The following is a 19,412-nucleotide window of genomic DNA, read 5'->3' as shown; positions in this document are numbered from 1 at the left end:
TGGTTGTACGTGTGCAGAGAATCATTATAAAATCAGCATTGGTTTAAATAGTATGAATAGATTCGAATAGTAAGATGGAGATGAAGCAAAACATAGTTTAGTCATAGCCAAAAATAGTCTAGTTCATCTGTTAACATCGACTTTAATAGCCCAACTATATCCAGAAAGCTGTTTTTTTATTTAATAATATGAAAATATAAATAAATATCTGGAATATCGAAAAAAGACAAGTCACAAATCAATATAAAGTCTTCTAATTGACTTAACACGTTAAATACACTTAAAATCATGTATTATAGCTACCAAGCCAGTCAAATAGTCATGCATCAATCATTTACCTCATTTAATATGCTCCCAACAACAACAACAGCAACAACAAAATACCTAATGTATTCCCACATCACAAAATCAGGTGTTAAAGCTTTTAAATCCCACAAAACTTGAACAACAATTAATTTTCATATCCGAAATTTAGTATCTCCTATGTGGGAAAAAGAGAGGATGAGGTTACCAAATATGGCCAGGATGAAAATTTCGCAGGCACATGATGCATAATTTTGATGTAAGCTTTAGGCTATTTTCATTTTAGCCTTATCAATAAAAATCTCAGACAAAAACTTCCCTTACTTAATTGCCTGAAATCACCAAAAACAACTACTAAAACCACAAAAACTGCAAACAAAATAGATTCTTTCGAATAACTACTGTTTCTTACGACGTTGTGTATCACTCTATATGGGCATTCTAGCTTTCCTTATTCGACCTTGTTTTTCCAATTTCCAGAAACAACTAAGAAACTTATTCACGCACCTCAACTGAATTCACGGAATACCTATATCATGTAACAATTAATACATTTCTAGGAAAAAATACCTCAATTATGAAAGAAGTAATAGAACAAACCTTTGGGCCATTCAGTAACAATTCTGTCTTTAAGCATAGCAACAGTAGAAGCCGGTGAAAATTGAAAGAGGCCAATATCTGATCCATCGAACAAACGGAACTTAACTTTAACCAAATCTTCCTCCGGTATTTGCAATAATCAATCAATCAATCGTGCATCACACCACAACACCTTTTTTCCTCTTCTTCAACTCTGAAACCTAAAATAAAAGAAACACATTCGTAAAATTTTGAAAATAAAAAGAGATAGAGAGATAGAAAAAAACTATTGTGGTTGATGGCATTAAATTTGTAGAGCTAAAATGGGAAACCCTAGACACAACTGAACTCCACTGTATCACGAAGAAGACGATGAATGCAAATTAAAATAAAATCCTAAAGGTGGAGAGTCTGTGAGTGAAGAAAAGAAGAAGATTGTGCAAACGTGAAGTTGCAATACAAAGCTAGGTGGGTCTTATTTGTGCAAACAATGGTTCTAAAAGAATGTCTGCAGAAAATAATAAATTATGAAGGTGATACTGACACATAGGAGATATTTTGAGAGTTAAAAATAAAAATATCCTTGATCGTTCCCTTGATCATATTTCTATATAGTAGAAACTAGATAAGATTGTCCGTGCTTTGCATGGACCCAACGCATAATTTTTTTTTATGTATATATATATATACCATAATATCACTATGACAAACATATCATAAGATCCCAAATACATGTTTTATATAACCGTAGAAATATCATACTATTGGATGCTCACATGACATTCATTTTACATATCATATTGATTGTTGTCCATTTACATTGGTATATGTGTATTTATAAATTCTACAATAGCAGATGCATTTTTTCTTTCTGTTGTGATCAATCTCTTGAGCATTTAGATCAATATATGTTAAATTAAATTTAATAATTAAATTAGTTTAGAAGTTCAAAATCTAAATTTAAAACACATTTTTTTAATTGAAAAAATGTATTTCTTTCCAATCATGATTCACAAAATTTTGTACATATTTATTATGTCACACGGTAATAGAAGAATGCCAGTAAGAGCTAGCTTTGAATACCTCTAACAACATGAACAAGTTGCTTTCTCAATTATCTGAAACACCATTGTGATCTTGATGTCCCATAGACATTTTAAGAAAGCTTTAACCTTTGCCTCACCAAAATGACATTGAAAAAAAATCAGATCAAGATTTCAAAAACAACCCAAACAAGTCACAACACACCAAAAAAATAGACATTTGGTATCTAGCAAGATGAAGTAGCTTCTCAAAGAGAAATACATTTTTCATTATCTGCAAGTAGATTAATATATTTTTTTTATTTCTTTATTACTCTATTAAATAATTTACTATAACTAAGTGTGCGAAGAAAGAATTTAATTCTACTTGTGTGTGGACAGTTTATTTGAATAAAATAAAAGTAAAATTTCACCACTTATAAAAAAGAAATAAAAATGAGTAATATATATGTGTGTGTGTAGATAGATAGATAGATCATAGTTGTCTAGATGTTTCTATAGAGTTATACGTGCACAAAATATCTAAAATGTCATTATGTTAGTTGTGAAATTACAATAATGTCCTTGGTCGTCATTGAACTCACCTTTCTATATAATATATAATAACTAGATAGGTATGCCCGTGTTTTGCACGGGCACAATGAGTAATTTTATTATGAGCGCAAGCCTTGTGATGTTTGAAGAGGATGACAAAATCAACTTGGAAACCATCTTTTTTCTGATTTACTCTCAAATTCGTAGTAATAAATAATGCCTGCAAATACTTTAATTGATTTAAAAATAAAGTAATATCTACAAAATTTTGTTGCTTTTGGAAGACATAAGAATGATCTCAAAGCTGGACTCCGAAGGGGGGATTTCATCGACCTGTGATAATGTAGGAAATTGCAATAAGTTGCAAAACGAACAAAAGAAATGAAAACCAGACTTAAGCATTTGAGTTGCCATCTAGAAGGCTTTCCTTGGATTGCTCATCTATGTCTTGAATATGCTTCAGAAAGTAACATCAAACATGAGGCCGCAGTGTAATTTTGATCCACTGGCTTGGTGTTTGGACATCTCATGCACTTATGGTACTTCTGTTGACTTTAGTAGCTTGTTGTTTCTAGTTCTGCTGCTATAATTTGTATGAGAAGGTCATTAGAATTTTCATTACATTTTTTTTAAATGTTCCTTAGAAATTTGTCATTAGTTAGTCATCTGTTTTATTTATGTGAAGGAGCTGTGTTGCTTTTTCTGCTGTATTATCCTGTGAGTAGAAAAGATGGAAATTTTTATTTATACACTAAACGGCTAAACAACATTTCAAGTGGCTAGTTTGTTGCATAAAATGCAATTGCGCTGCAGAGAAATCTATATCAGAAGATAAAGTCAAGTTTGTTGTATGTGCTCCTCCCATAAGAAGTGATGTTCTTCATCCATGTGATGTAGTGGAGGTATTTGCTTTGATGCATTACTACTTAGAGTTGCTATCCCACCATAGTTTTTCTGTCTTTGTTCTTATATGGATTCAACCTCTCAATCTTTTTTTGGAGGATGTTGCAAATGCTTATGGTTATTTTTCCTGTGATAAAACCACAATGTTTGTCAATAATAGCACGAGTAGGTTAATATCAATACAACACTCAACTGCCTATTAAATTTCTATTTAGTAAGTAAAATCTAAGATCTTCAAAAATAAATATACAAAATATTGTAATGTAAAAAGAGTAGATTTGAAGTTAGTGATATTAATAAGGAAGTGATATTAATAAGGATTAAGAGAATTGACAGAATAATGAAGACAGTATAATAAACTTACTTCTTTTGTAGTTGAGAAATCTGAAGAGATGATATTCCCGAGTAAAAGCTGAAGTCCATGAGCTTATTTAAATGTATATGGGATACTTTCTAGAAAATGTTGATGATAGACTTTGGGATGGATATACGTAAAATGGTTGACAAGCATGGAAAGAATAAATCAATGATCATTCTAGTGTTATGGAGAGTGAGCCCAAAGAGGCATTAGAAGAGGAATCAGATATTGAGAAAATAGATAATTCAGTTTCATCTCAAAGAGATCCACGAATAGCTGAAGATGAAAATGTAGAAAGATCTTTGACTATAAAGGTCTCTAGAAAGCTTGCAAAAACTGAAAGAAATAATCCTTCTGAGACACAAAAAGCTAAATATGATAGGAAAGCTAATAATTCACAGATTAAGGGATCAAAAGAACCAGCAAACAAAGCCAAAGCACCTAAAAAGGATCCATATAAAGTGACATCCAAGAATGTCAATAGTAACTCTAAAATTATGAAAGTCCATCCTAAATCTCTATCAGATTACTCAGAAGAAGGTGATGAAAAATTTGTTAAAGAGGTAGAAAATGCAGACTTTTTGGATGAGATTTTCATTAGTGTTCAAAGTGTTGAAAGTGATTGTTGAAAGTTTCTTTAAGAATGCAGACAATTTTTTCTTTTTTTCTCCAGTTTTTCTTTTTACGTACAAATCCTAGTTAAATTAGGAGTCCTATCTTTGGTAGGAAACTAATTAGTTATTTTAATCTTGGTAGAAATAAGTTGTTTCTTTGTCTTATTTTTAGTTGTAATAGCAACTATTTAAGTGGTTAATTGATGATCAATAATATACGGCTTTTACAAGAAAAAATCAACTGCTCTGCATATTCTCTTCTTTAAACTCCCACCTCTGTTTCAGCGGCCAACTCTGCATTATTTTCTTTTAAAGGTTTTAAAACCAACAATTGGTATCGAAGCTTTAATCTTAAGGGACCTATGAGTGTTTGCATCAATCTGATCCAATGGATATCATGAATGGAGAAACAATTTTTTCTTCAATGGCACCACCAACTTTCGATGGAGAAAGTTATCAAATATGGGAAGTTAGAATGCGAATATATCTGCAAGCTTTAGATCTATGGAAAGATGTTGAATATGAATATAAGATGCTTATTTTCACTCGTATCATGTCTTTGCAATCAGTGAAAGAGGTATGGGATTATCTCAAGACTGAGTATGAAGGAGATGCAAGGATTCAAGGGACGCAAGTGTTGAATCTTGTGAGTGAGTTTGAGCTGCAAAGGATGAAAGAAAGTGAAACCATAAAGGAGTACTCTGACAAACTACTTAATTTAGCAAATAGCATCAGATTGTTGGGTTCCACTTTCAATGACTCAAGGATCGTTGAGAAAATCATAGTAACGGCACCTGAAAAATTTGAGGCTACTATAACAACCTTAGAAAATACTAAAGATTTGTCCAATATCACACTTGCAGAGCTCTTAAGTGCTTTTCAAGCGCAAGAGCAACAATGTGTTATGAGTCAAGGAGGACCTGTCGAAGGTGCCTTACCAGCCAAGCATCATGATGATGGACGTTCTAAGAAGAAGAAGAAGAAGAACCAACCAACTAATGGAGAAGGTATAGCGCAAAGTAACAAAAACAAAATAGGTGGTTTCAAAGAAAATTACCCTCCTTGTAAGCATTGCGGAAAGATAGGACATGCGCCTTTCAAGTGTTGGAAGAGGCCTGATGCTTAGTGCACTAAGTGCAATCAGCTTGGGCATAAAGCGATCATCTGCAAGAACAAAACTCAGCAGCAAGATACAGAGGCTCGAGTTGTTTATGAGCAGGAAGAAGATCAACTCTTTGTCGCATCATGTTTTACAAGCAGTGTCTCAAGTGAGTCGTGGCTGATCGATATAGGATGCACAAATCATATGACTTGCGATAAAGATCTTTTTAAAGATTAGAGGTCTACAAAAGTTACAAAAGTTAGAATCAATCATGGTGGTTATATTCCTGTAAAAGGAATGGGAACCATTACAATTGAAACACAATCGGGCACTAAAATAATTTATGATATTCTTAATGTACCGATTTAGGCTAGAACTTGTTAAGTGTTAGTCAGTTGTTAGAAAAAGGTTTCAAATTATAGTTCGAAGGCAAATACTTCTTGATCAAGGAAGCATCTGGACAAGACCTATTTAAAGTCAAAGTGAGAGGCAAAAGTTTCTCATTAAATCCATCGGAAGAAGAGCAGGTGGTGTATTCAGCAAAAGAAAACATTGTTGAGTTATGGCATAAGAGACTCGGGCACTATCATTATCAAGGGCTTGTCAAAATGTAGAAATTAAATATGGTAGAGAACTTACCCAATTTGGATGTTAACGCTACTAAATTTTATGCCTGCCAATTCGGTAAGCAACATAAAAAACCTTTTCCAAAATCAACTTTGAGAGCTTCACAAAAGCTCCAGCTAATTCACACTGATGTCTCTGGACCTCAAAGAACTCCATCACTAAAAGGAAATAATCTGAAGTTGGTTGACGAGTTTAAACAAGAAATGATGCAAGTTTTTAAAATAACCAATCTTGGTCTTATGTCTTATTTTCTTGGGATGGAGATCAAATAAAGCAAAAGTGAAGTGTTCATTTACCAAAAAAATACGCAAAGAAAATTTTGAAGAAATTTCAAATGGAGGATTGCAAGCTAATGAGCATACCAATGAATCAAAAAGAGAAACTTTGTAAAGAAGATGGAGCCGGTAAAGTTGATGAAGGGTATTACAGAAGCTTGATCGAATGCTTAACGTATCTCACTGCGATAAGGCTGGATATTCTATTTGTTGTAAGTGTCTTATCTCGTTTTATGCATTGTGCAAGTGAGATACATTTAAGAGCAGTAAAAAGAATACTAAGATATATCAAAGGGACTATTGACTATGGTGTAAAGTTTGAGAAGTCTCAAAGCTTCAAGTTGCTTGGTTTCTCGGATAGTGATTGGGCTGGATCCGTTGATGATATGAGAAGTACTTCTGGACATTGTTTCAGCCTAGGTTCAGGGATATTTCATGTTCATCTAAGAAGCAGGAAGTTGTTGCACAATCTACTGCAGAGGCTGAATTCATAGCAGCAACGACAGCAGTAAACCAAGCCCTATGGCTCAGAAAGATCATGTATGATTTACATATGGAACAAAATGATAGTACTGAGATTCTAGTTAACAACTAGACAGCTATTGCAATCTCAAATAATTTGGTGTTTCACAGAAAGACCAAACATTTCAACGTCAAGTTCTATTTCTTGAGAGAAGTGCAACAAAAGGGAGAAGTGACTCTAATCTACTACAAGTTTGAAAACCAGCTAGCAGATCTGTTCACTAAGCCACTTCAAGTCATCAAGTTCGAGCTTCTAAGGCAAATAATTGGTGTTTGCATTTCATAAAGCAAGGAGGAGTGTTGAAAGTTGCTTTAAGAATGCAGACAATTTTTCCTTTTTTTCTCAAGTTTGTCTTTTACGTACAAATCCTAGTTAAATTAGGAGTCCTATCTTTGGTAGGAAACTAATTAGTTATTTTAATTTTGGTAGAAATAGGTTGTTTCTTTGTTCTATTTTTAGTTGTAATAGCTACTATTTAAGTGGCTAATTGATGATCAATAACATACGGCTTTTACAAGAAAAAATCAACTGCTTTGCGTAGTATCTTCTTTAAACTCCCATCTCTACTTCAACAGCCAACTTTTTGACTATTGAATTCCTGCGTTATTTTCTTTTAAAGGTTTTAAAACCAACAGTGATGATGAAACAGTCAACACCGAGGACAAGTGCAAGCAAAAAGGGACATACTTATGTTATCCAATCATTCTTGGATGTTGATTCCTCCTGTTTCTCCAGAATACATAAGGTACTATCTTATCAGTAAGTCTCTTTGAAGCCTAATCTAACATGGTTGCCTTTTGCTATTCCATATATTCCTAGTGGTCAAGTTTTGGTGGCCCTAAGATGTGATAGTACCTTTTGCTGATGAGTATTGCTTACTGGAATCTAGTGTAACACGGTATCAAGCTAAACTCCAAGAACCCATGACAAATTCCACCAGAACCATTTGAGTTATAAATAAGATAAACCAAAAAGAATCAGTTAGCAGTAAAAAATATCCTATATTCTAGTTCTAATTTAAGACATATATACTAAAAGATCATATCTTTAGTTCTCGCATTTCATGAGTAGAATCTTTTCTCCCTGATTACCGCAGTTCCATTGTAGATTATGTGAGAAAATATAAGAAAAAAATATTATTGAATTGTTGTAACTACATTATTACATTGAGACCCTATTTATAGACAATACATTCCAATCATTTTCCTAATAGGACACTACATTACAATCTTTTTCCAAGTAGGATTTTATGTTCTATTCCTATTCGTACTCATATTCTAACACTTCCCCTCAAGCTGGTGCATAGAAGACATATGTACCAAGCTTGTTATGGATGTAACTAATATAAAAATCGGTGAGGGACTTGGTGAAGATATGTAAAAGAAAACTGATAAGGACTGCTTTGGATGTTTGGGAGACCTCAATTGAAATGGAACAAACTGTAAAAAATGATCCAAAAAGTAGTAAATATTGTCGTAAATTCGATGTATTGCTGGGAAATTGCCAAAAATTGGTATAAAATATACGGGTCATCTCTAAATCAAGAGACGAGTAGATATTGAACATGAAAGTCTCCAAAAACTTAGTCAAAACTTCCTCACACGCTGGATTATTAGATTTGATGGCTGAAAAATAACTACAATCTGAGGAAAAAAAAGTATATGGGTAGGGTCGGAATGATGACACGACCCTACTGAAAAAGAGAAATATGTGTAGGGTCGGAATGATGGCACGACCCTATTGAGAAATATAAATTATATGATTAGGGTCAGAATGACGGCACAATCCTACTGGAAAAGAGAAATTATATGGGCAAGGTCAGAATGATGGCACGACCTTACTAAAAAAGATCTGAGGAGTCACCGAAAAAACATACAGAACTATGTAAATTAAATCTGAGGAGTCACCAGAAAGATGCATGGTGCTATGCAACTCAGATATGAGACAGTAGTTCGAAAAGATGCATGGTGCTACGCAAATCAGATATGAGAAAATAGTCACTAGAAAAATAGATATGAAAAATTAGTCACCGGACAGATGCATGGTGCTACGCAAAGATATGAGAAAATAGTCACTAGAAAGATACACAATGAGTCAGTGACCCAACTTTTGCTAACATAATCATTGGCCAGACGGGCGGTATATATGGATTATAGCCGCTAGCGGGCAGCGGAAACTCTTTGATTCTTTACCAAGATCGTGGAAGCTTTGATACCATAAGAGAAAATATAAGAGAAAAATATTATTTAATTGTTGTAACTACATTATTACATTGAGGTCCTATTTATAGACAATACATTCCAATCTTTTTCCTAATAGGACACTACATTACAATTCTTTTCCAAGTAGGATTTTATATTCTATTCCTATTCCTACTCATATTCTAACAATTACATTTGCATCATATTTGCTAATTATAGTTAGATATAGATGATGTAATTAATTCCTCCACACAAGTTGTCTGATTTCATTTTGACGTATATTAAGCTAGAATTAAATTGAAATTTTATTATATTTAAATGACAATGGATTAAACAGTGGAAATAAGGTTGATTCTTTGAAAAATTTGCACTTTTTAGAACAAAAAATACCTCTTTCATATACTTTTAGAGTATTGATAAATAGTGATAAGTGTAAGGAAGAGATTTCTGTTTGAGAAAAGTTGGGGAATTTTAGATTTTTTTTTTATAATCATGGTGTTCGGGCCAGATTTCATGCACCTCGACTAAATTCACGGGATACCTGTCACCTCCCACCAATAACAGGGTAACTCTGTCCACCAAGGCTAGGACATAATTCACCTTGTTATATTCATCTGAAACTTGCACAACTACTTCTATTGCTGATTATCCCAGTTAAGCATTCAATTGGAAGATTATTGTTCCTCTTTGCCATTCACTTTTTAATGATATTTCATCACTTATTTCAAAGACAATTGTCTTGAAAAATTCCTTGTACCCACTACTTAATTTATGGAGCATATCTGCAGATTAATTTTTCTTTGATTAAACCTTTTAAGTTTGAAGGCCTAGCCTCTCATGTGAATGTGGTAAAATCCTTTGAGAAAGAAATTTATTTGATCTTTCAACCTTGCAACATTAAACTTTTTATGTCCTATATGACCACTTTTTCCAAGAATTATCTACTTTAACTATTTCAAGCATAAGAAAGTAGGATAAAATTACACTCAAGGATATGACCTAGTGGCCAATGGAGTGGGTCAAGCACCATTGGTCTCACTAAATGATTTCTTCCCATTTGTCCATCCTTGCTGGATAAAGTTATCGGATACCTCTCTCAAGAAGAAGAACTGAAGAAGTGGATCAGAAGAATATAATGTACAATGGACTATCAAATCACTAATATGAATTCGCTGATTACTTGTTAAACTTCAATTACCTGAGCTAATATATTGATGTGACTTAAGTTATATGACTTCAACCTTTAAGATTCTTTAGTATTTCTGGGAGAAGAAGAACTGAAGATGTATATCAAAAGAATATACAATGGACTATCAGATCAATAAAATGAATCCGCTGATTAGTTGTTAAACTTCAATTACTTGAGTTAATATATAGATGTAAATGTAGGATTTAAGTTCTACGAGTTCAACCATTAAGATTCTTTAATATTTTTGCGAGCAGTACATTAGAAGAATATTGGACTGTTACATTAACATGTGTCAGCTAAAGACCAAGTTGAACTTTAATTGCCTGAGTTAATATATAGATGTGAATCTAAGATTTAAATTCTACGGCGTTCAACCTAAGCAGTAGTTGTAATTTTTTGATTTTTTATACACAAATTTATGTTCGACTTAAAAAGACCAAGTTCAAATTACTCTAATGTCGCAATGGTATACAATAGAGAGAGAAAGTGAGAGATTACATGTAATGTAGGTTCATATTGATGTAAACATCCCCTCCAAAAGACTACCTCAGGTACATGGTGAAGGATCAGAGATCCAATGATCTGTTTCAAGTATAGCACAAGACTAAGATCAACACATAGATTTTCAACACTAAAAGTGAAGTATCTACAAAGGAAATGACAGAAAACACTAATTAGGTAACATTTTCACAATACGATAGAAATTTATTTGATCTTTTAACCTTGTAGCATTTAAATTTTTATGTCCTATATGGCCACTTGTTCCAAGAATTACCTGCTTTAATTATTTCAATCATAAGAAATTAGGATAAAATTGCACTCAAGGGTATGACCTAGTGGCCAATGAAGTGGGTAAAGCACCATGGGTCTTACTAAATGATTTCTTCCCATTTGTCCCACCCTTGGTGGATAAAGTTACGTTCTAGTGTTATGGAGAGTGATCCCAAAGAGGCATTGGAAGAGGAATCAAATATTGAGATAATAGATGATTCAGTTTTATCTCAAAGAGATCCACGAATAACTGAAGATGAAAATATAGAAAGAGCTTTGACTGTAAAGGTCTCTAGAAAGCTTGCAAAAACTGAAAGAAATAATTCTCCTCAGACACAACAAGCTAAATCTGGTAGGAAAGATAATAATTCACAGATTAAGGGATCAAAAGGTTCAGCAAACAAATCCAAAGAACCTAAAAAGGATCCATCTAAAGTGACATACAAGAATGTCAATGGTAACTCTAAAAATATGAAAGTCCATCTTAAATCTCTATCAGATTCCTCAGAAAAAGGTGATGAAAAATTTGTTAAAAAGGTAGAAAAGGCAGAATTTTTGGATGAGATTTCCATTAGTGCTTAAAGTGTTGAAAGTGATGATGAAACAGTCAACACCGAGGACAAGTGCGAGCAAAAAAGGACGTACTTATATTATCCAATCATTCTTGGATGTTGATTCCTCCTGTTTCTCCAGAATACACAAGGTACTATCTTATCTATAAGTCTCTTTGAAGCCTAATCTAATATGGTTGCCTTTTTCTCTTCCATATATTCCTAGTGGTAAAGTTTTGGTGGCCCTAAGATGTGATAACACCTTTTACTGATGAGTATTGCTTACTGGAATCTAGCGTAACACGGTAACAAGCCGAACCCTAAGCATCCATGACAAATACCACTAGAACCATTTTGAGTTATAAATAAGATGAAACAAAAATTGTACTTGTTATATCGTTATAACTGTACCTAATTGATTGTCTGGACATAATTACCCGACATCATGCATGATTATAAGATTTATTAGTCATTTTCATTCTGTAAATCAGAGTTTTAGGTTTGTTTGATTATAGACAAGACAACCAATAACCTCGAATGGAGCAAGCACAGCTAATCCTATGGACTTAGAAGCCTAAAATAATATTGCCACGTATCAAGACAAGAAGCCACGTGTCAAACTATTAATATAGCCACGTGGAAGATTTAAAGACAACACTTAATATTATTATAATAACAAATTTTTAATTAAAGAATATTAAATTTTAATGATAAACTTTAAATATTAGTCATTGATATTTTTCAACAAAAAACGTGGGTTAGTAAAATAAGCAGTTACTTTTAATGATGTTTTTCAACCAAAATTAGTTATTGATATTTTTTAATCAAAAACGTGGTAGTAAAGTAAGCAGTAACTTTTAATGATATTTTTTCATAAAAAATGAGGGTTAATAAAGTAATCCTCAACTAAAAGAAATTTTAATGATAAACTCTAAATATAATCCTCAACCAAAAAAATTGTAAATTATAAACTCTAAATATTAGTTACTTGATTTGAATTTAACATAATGTTATCCTAACAGCTTATCATTACCTCTGCAATTCAAAAAAAAAAAAAACATTAAATTCAAATTATATTTCAAATTTAGAAGCTGAAAAAGAAAGACACAAGGTTCAGTAAGCAACACCTTTCAGCAATATATTGACTTTTAAAAAAATACGTAAATATAGTGACTCCGAAAAAAAAAGAAACGTGAGCCAATAACTCTGATAGCAGTTTTTAACCCAAATAAACCTCAACTAAAAAGATATTATAACCAGAAAAAAAGTTGAATTTTAACGAGATAACAATTAGAATTTTTTGAATTATAACTACCTTAACAATTTTAGAGTTTTAATTTTATCTCAACATTTACTGATTATCATGACTTAATTTGGACTTAAAAATGTAATTATCCCAACAACTTATCATTATCTCTATAATTCAAATTTAAATACATCATTACTATAAAATCTCTAATCGATGTACTTCAAATTTAGAACCGAAAAACAAAACCACTATCACATATCTATCCAAAAAATGTCTGTTAAATTGATTCAATACGTGAAATATCAAATACTAAATTGCAATGGAATTTGAAGGTTCGTATAGTGCGTTTGTGGCTGAATTCAGAGCATGAAAATTCCAATAAGATACTATCATTAGAAATGCTTTTGCAGGATGACAAGGTATACATACTTCACTGTTTTTTTTTTGAATAATTTCAAGCATTATTTCGTACTTAAAGAGTAAAAAAGTCATGAATTGCGTATGTTCGCGTTCAATTGTATAAGGATACAGTATAAATCTAGGGTAAAAATTTCACAATTACACTATTTATAATTCACATCATTATATATTACTAACGTTTAGGCATTTCTAATTAAAATTTAAATAAAAATGGCTGAATCAGCCATATACTGCCATAACTAATTGAATCAGTATTACATGCATAGACTTTAAAGTCAAGGCCAATTATTGTCTCATGTTGGATTATTTTTGAAGAAATCAGTGTTTACACATGTTTAATTATATGTTGCTCTTTCACGAGTGACAAGTAGGAAAGGGTTAAAGATTTTAGCCTACGATGATGAAGGAAAAATAACAAATGAAGTCAAAAATATAGTGTCACAAAGAGATTTTTCATAATTTAGTTTGAGCAATTAATAAATATATTTTTCTGCTGTCTTTTGATCATTTGTTTTCATCATATTGGGCAGTTTGCTAACAATTTTTTACAGGCTATAGAAAAGCACAAACCAATATGCCAAACAGGCTATATTCAGCAAATACTTGAGCACCCTTTAAGGAATGACATAAACCCTAGAAAAGATCACAACTTTCAACAAAACTTCACATGCAAAACAGGCTAAATTCAACAACTACTTGAAGTGTGCTTTTTCACATGCTTTTTGAGAATTGCTCACATTGCGCGATTACTAAAGTGCATGAAATTATTTTTTCAATTTAATCAATCTAATAAATTGATTACTAATTGTAATTATTAAGTTAAATAAATTAATGCCAAGACAGTTCAACAAAATAAAACATATTGTCATCTATAGAATAGTGTACAGGAATAAAAAACACAAACATCTACAACCAAATAGTGTCTTTTTTTAGAGAATACTTCCTTTTGACAACTGTTTACAGCAAGGTATTTTGTTTCATACAGTAAGGTATTTTAAAAAATAATACTTACAAATTGAGGGACCATTCTGAGTATAAAAAGAAAAAAGAAATGGAGGACAGTCAAAGATGCAAGGTATTTGCACATTCCATTACCAAAATGTAAATTTGATCAATAACTTTGCTGTCGGAAATAACTCAAATTGAAGTGGCATCAATCAAATTTCCACCAATTAAATCAACAACAAGACAAACCTGATTGATATATGGCTTCATATGATACAAAAGCTCATATCCCTACAAGATTGAAATAAAATATGAGAAATTGAAAACAAATAGGCTAGAATAGCTCCCATGTGTATGACATGTCTGTTTGAAATAATGAAAACAAGCATCCATTGTACCACTAACGGCTTCCAGGAATTCTAACCGTTTCTTTGCTTCAAAATTAGAAATAGTGGTTGCCTGAATTTAGGATTCAAGAGGAAAAAACAATCAACATGCCTTTGCTATTATGGTAACACTTTTTGAATTAAAGTCAATGAGATCCCCTGAGATGTTCCAGCGCCACATTCACTCACCAAACTGAATCGAGCTTGCTCAAAATTTGATGTTGCATTATGGAGTTCCTGAAAGAGTTAAAATCATGTTAAGAAAGTTTATTCGCCTTCATTTATTTTCAAAGTAGGCATTTATATGTGCAAAAGTTTAAAAAGAGTGAATTCAGAATATTATAGGCAGTATGAATGGCTAGCTGCCATGTCTGTCTATACCTCCTCCAGTACACTGGTAATGTCATTTTTTGTACCTTTCCTTAGTCATAAAAATTTTTGCGAGCCAGCAACATGTAGCATGTATTACGGTGAATTAAATAATGTTAATTGATACAATAGAAAATCTCTAAATGTAAATATTTACAACCAAACCTCTATTTTGTAACTGTTTTACTGAGTAAGGTACTTTGTTTTCCTGCTAGACTTGTAGTCAATAGAAGTAAAAATATACCTCAACTGTTCAGAGAGAAGCTTAACGTCTCTCTATGGAGATTTTAGTTTTTGAATCCACTCACCACCATGGTGTCCTTGAATTCAAATGCCCAAACTTTAGATTAGGTGAACTTGTGGGAGGTTTTTTGGTCTTCAGGAACTTAAATGACTTCAACGATCATCCTGTTGCAACATCTTGAGGAGCTCTAAGCTCCACCTGGTAGAAAACTTGTGTTAGAGAAACATAAAATACACCTTTAACAGCCAAACAAGGTTGTGAAAGTGAACAACCTTCGTCAAAAAATTATACGGTGTATATAATTCAAAAACTATTAAACATAAACATATCCATTGTGTTGCATAACCTTGATATTGTGCGAGGCCAAATTGTTTCTCTCTTTCCAAATTCTCCAGAACACATCTAAAGGTGCTACTCCACGTCCATATTGATTCCCGCCGCAGAAAGCATCTCGTGAAAGATTTAAAGACAAAACTAAAATAATAAAGCCACGTGACAAGACAAGAAGCCACGTGTCAAGCTACTAATATAGCCACGTGGAAGATTTAAAGACAACACTTAATATTGTTGTAATAACAAATTTTTAATTGAAGAATATTGAATTTTAATGATAAACTCTAAATATTAGTCGTTGATATTTTTCAACCAAAAACGTGGGTTAGTAAAATAAGCAGTTACTTTTAATGATATTTTTCAACCAAAATTAGTTATTAATATTTTTTAGTAAAAAATGTGGTAGTAAAGTAAGTAGTAACTTTTAATGATATTTATCAACCAAAAACGTGGGTTAATAAAGTAATCCTCAAGTAAAAGGAATTTTACTGAAAAACTCTAAATATAATCCTCAACTAAAAAAATTTTAAATGATAAACTCTAAATATTAGTTACTTGATTTGAATTTAAAATAATGTTATCCTAACAGCTTATCATTATCTCTGCAATTCAAAAACAAACTACAACATTAAATTCAAATTGTATTTCTGATTTAGAACCTGAAAAAGAAAAACGCAAGGGTCAGTAAGAAACAACTTTCAGCAATATATTAACTTTAAAAAAATACGTAAATATAGTAACACCAAAAAAAAGAAACCTGTGCCATTAACTCTTATAGCAGTTTTTTAACCCAAATAAACCTTAACTAAAAAGATATAATAACCAGAAAACATGTTAAATTTTAACCAGATAACAATTAGAATTTTTTGAATTATAACTATCTTAACAATTTTAGAGTTTTAATTTTATCTCAACTCTTACCGATTATCATGACTTAATTTGAACTTAAAAATATAATTATCCGAACAACTTATCATTATCTCTATAATTAAAATTTAAATACATCACTACTATAAAACCTTTAATCAGTGTATTTCAAATTTAGAACTGAAAAAGAAAACCACTATCCAATATCTATCCAAAAAATATCTGTTAAAATTGATTCAATACGTGAAATATCAAATATTAAAATGCAATGGAATTTGAAGGTTCGTATAGTACATTTGTGGCAGAATTCAGAGCATGAAAATCCCTACAAGATATTATCATTTGAAATGCTTTTGCAGGATGACAAGGTATACATACTTCACTGGTTTTTTTTTGAATAATTTCGAGCATTATTTCGTACTTAAAAAGTAAAAAAGTCATGAATTACGTATGTTCATGTTCAATTGTATATATACAGTAGAAAAAAAGATACAGTATAACTCCAGGGTAAAAATATTATAATTACACTATTTATAATTCACAACATTAAATAAAAATGGCTGAATCAGCCATATACTGCCATAAATAATTGAATCAGTATTACATGCTTAGACTTTAAAGTCAAGGCCAATCTTTGTCTCATGTTGGATTATTTTTTAAGAAATCAGTGTTTACACATGTTCAATTGTATGTTGCTCTTTCACGAGTGACAAGTAGGAAGGGGTTGAAGATTTTAGCCTACGATGACGAAGGAAAAATAACAAATGAAGTCAAAAAATATTGTGTACAAAGAGATTTTTTGTAATTTAGTTTGAAAAATTAATAAATATATTTTTCTGCTGTCTTTTGATCATTTGTTTTCATCATATTGGGCAGTTTGCTAACAATTTTTTATAGGCTATAGAAAAACACAAACCAATATGCCAAATAGGCTATATTCAGCAAATACTTGAGCGCCCTTTAAGGAATGACATAAACCGTGGAAAAGATCACAACTTTCAACAAAAATCCATATACAGAACAGGCTAAATCCAGAAACTACTTGAAGTGTGCTTTTTCACATGTTTTTTGAGAATAGCTCACATTGCGCGATTACTGAAGTGCATGAAATTATTTTTTCAATTTAATCAATCTAATAAATTGATTACTAATTGTAATTATTAAGTTAAATAAATTAATGCCGAGATAGTTCAACAAAATAAAACATATTGTCGTCTATAGAATAGTGTACAGGAACAAAAAACACAAACATCTACAACCAAATAGTGTCTTTTTTTAGAGAATACTTCCTTTTGACAACTGTTTACAGCAAGGTATTTTGTTTCATACAGTAAGGTATTTTAAAAAATAATACTTACAAATTGAGGGACCATTCTGAGTATAAAAAGAAAAAAGAAATGGAAGACAGTCAAAGATGCAAGGTATTTGGACAATCCCTTACCAAAATGTAAATTTATTAACTTTGCTATCGGAAATAAATCAAATTGAAATGGCATCAATCAAATTGCCACCAATGAAATCAACAACAAGACAAACCTGATTGATATATAGCTCCATATGATGCAAGAACTCATATCCCTATAAGATAGAAATAAAATATGAGAAATTAAAAATAGATAGGCTAGAATAGCTCCCATGTGTATGACATGCCTGTTTGAAGTAACAAAGACGAGCATCCATTGTACCACCAACTGCTTTCAGAAATTCTAACCGTATCTTTGCTTCAATATTAGAAATAGCGGTTGCTTGAATTTACGATTCAAAAGGAAAAAAAGTCAACGTGCCTTTGCTATTGTGGTAACACTTTTTGAATTAAAGTTAAGGAGATCCCTTGACATGCTCCAGCACCACATTCACTCACTAAAATGAATCGCGTTTGCTCGAAAGTTGATCTTGCATTATGGAGTTCCTGAAAGAGTTAAAATCATAATAAGAAAGTTTTTCCACCTTCATTTATTTTCAAAGTAGGCATTCATATGTGCAAAAGTTTAAAAAGAGTGACTTCAGAATATTATAGGCAGTATGAATAGCTAGCTGCTATGTCTGTCTATACCTCCTCCAGTACACTAGTAATGTCATTTTTTGTACCTTTCCTTAGTCATAAAAACTTTTCGTAAGCCTGCAGCATGTAAAATATACCATGGTGAATTAAATAATGTTAATTGATACAATATAAAATCTCTAAATGTAAACATCTACAACCAAACCTCCATTTGGTAACTATTTTACATAGTAAGGTACTTTGTTTTACTGCCAGTTTTGTAGTCAATAGAAGTAAAAATATACCTTAACTGTTCAGAGAGAAGCTTAACGTCTCTCTATGGTGATTTTTGTTTTTGAATCCACTTACCACCCTGGGGTCCTTGAATTCAAATGCCCAAACTTCAGATCAGGTGCACTTGTGGGAGGTTTTTTGGTCTTAAGGAACTTAAATGACTTCAACAATCATCCTGTTGCAATATCTTGAGGAGCTTTATGCTTCACTTGTTAGAAAACTTATGTTAGAGAAGCATAAAACACACCTTTAACGGCCAAACAAGGTTGTGCAAGTGAACAACCTTCGTCGAAAAATTATACAGTGTATATAAGTCAAAAATTATTAAACATGAACATATCCATTGTGTTTCACAACCTTGATATCGTGCGAGGCCAAACTGTTTCTCTCTTTCCAAATACTCCAAAACACATCTAAAGGTGATACTCCACGTCCATACTGATTTCCGCCGCAGAAAGCATCTCGCGAAAGATTTAAAGACAAAACTAAAATAATATAGCCACGTGTCAAGACAAGAAGCCAAGCGTCAAGCTATTAATATAGCCAAGTAAAAGATTTAAAGACAACACTTAATATTGTTGTAATAACAAATTTTTAATTGAAGAATATTGAATTTTAATGATAAACTCTAAATATTAATCATTGATATTTTTCAACCAAAATCGTGGGTTAGTAAAATAAGCAGTTACTTTTAATGATATTTTTCAACCAAAATTAGTTATTGATATTTTTCAACCAAAAACGTGGTAGT

The 19,412-nt window shown here is 31.9% G+C and overlaps 1 protein-coding gene across 1 annotated transcript; it reads left to right on the top strand.

Moving 5' to 3' along the window:
* The first annotated feature begins 6,397 nt into the window (after positions 1-6,397).
* LOC124898542 (secreted RxLR effector protein 161-like) lies at positions 6,398-6,832 on the top strand. Its single transcript, XM_047412177.1, has one exon. It carries the CDS (start codon positions 6,398-6,400, stop codon positions 6,830-6,832), a length of 435 nt encoding a protein of 144 aa, XP_047268133.1.
* The last annotated feature ends 12,580 nt before the right edge of the window (positions 6,833-19,412 follow it).

The sequence above is a fragment of the Capsicum annuum genome, chromosome 5 (genome assembly GCF_002878395.1).
Source record: "Capsicum annuum cultivar UCD-10X-F1 chromosome 5, UCD10Xv1.1, whole genome shotgun sequence".
NCBI lineage: Eukaryota > Viridiplantae > Streptophyta > Magnoliopsida > Solanales > Solanaceae > Capsicum > Capsicum annuum.
The sequence above is the reverse complement of the archived record's forward strand: the minus strand, read 5'-3'. Positions and strand labels throughout refer to the sequence as shown.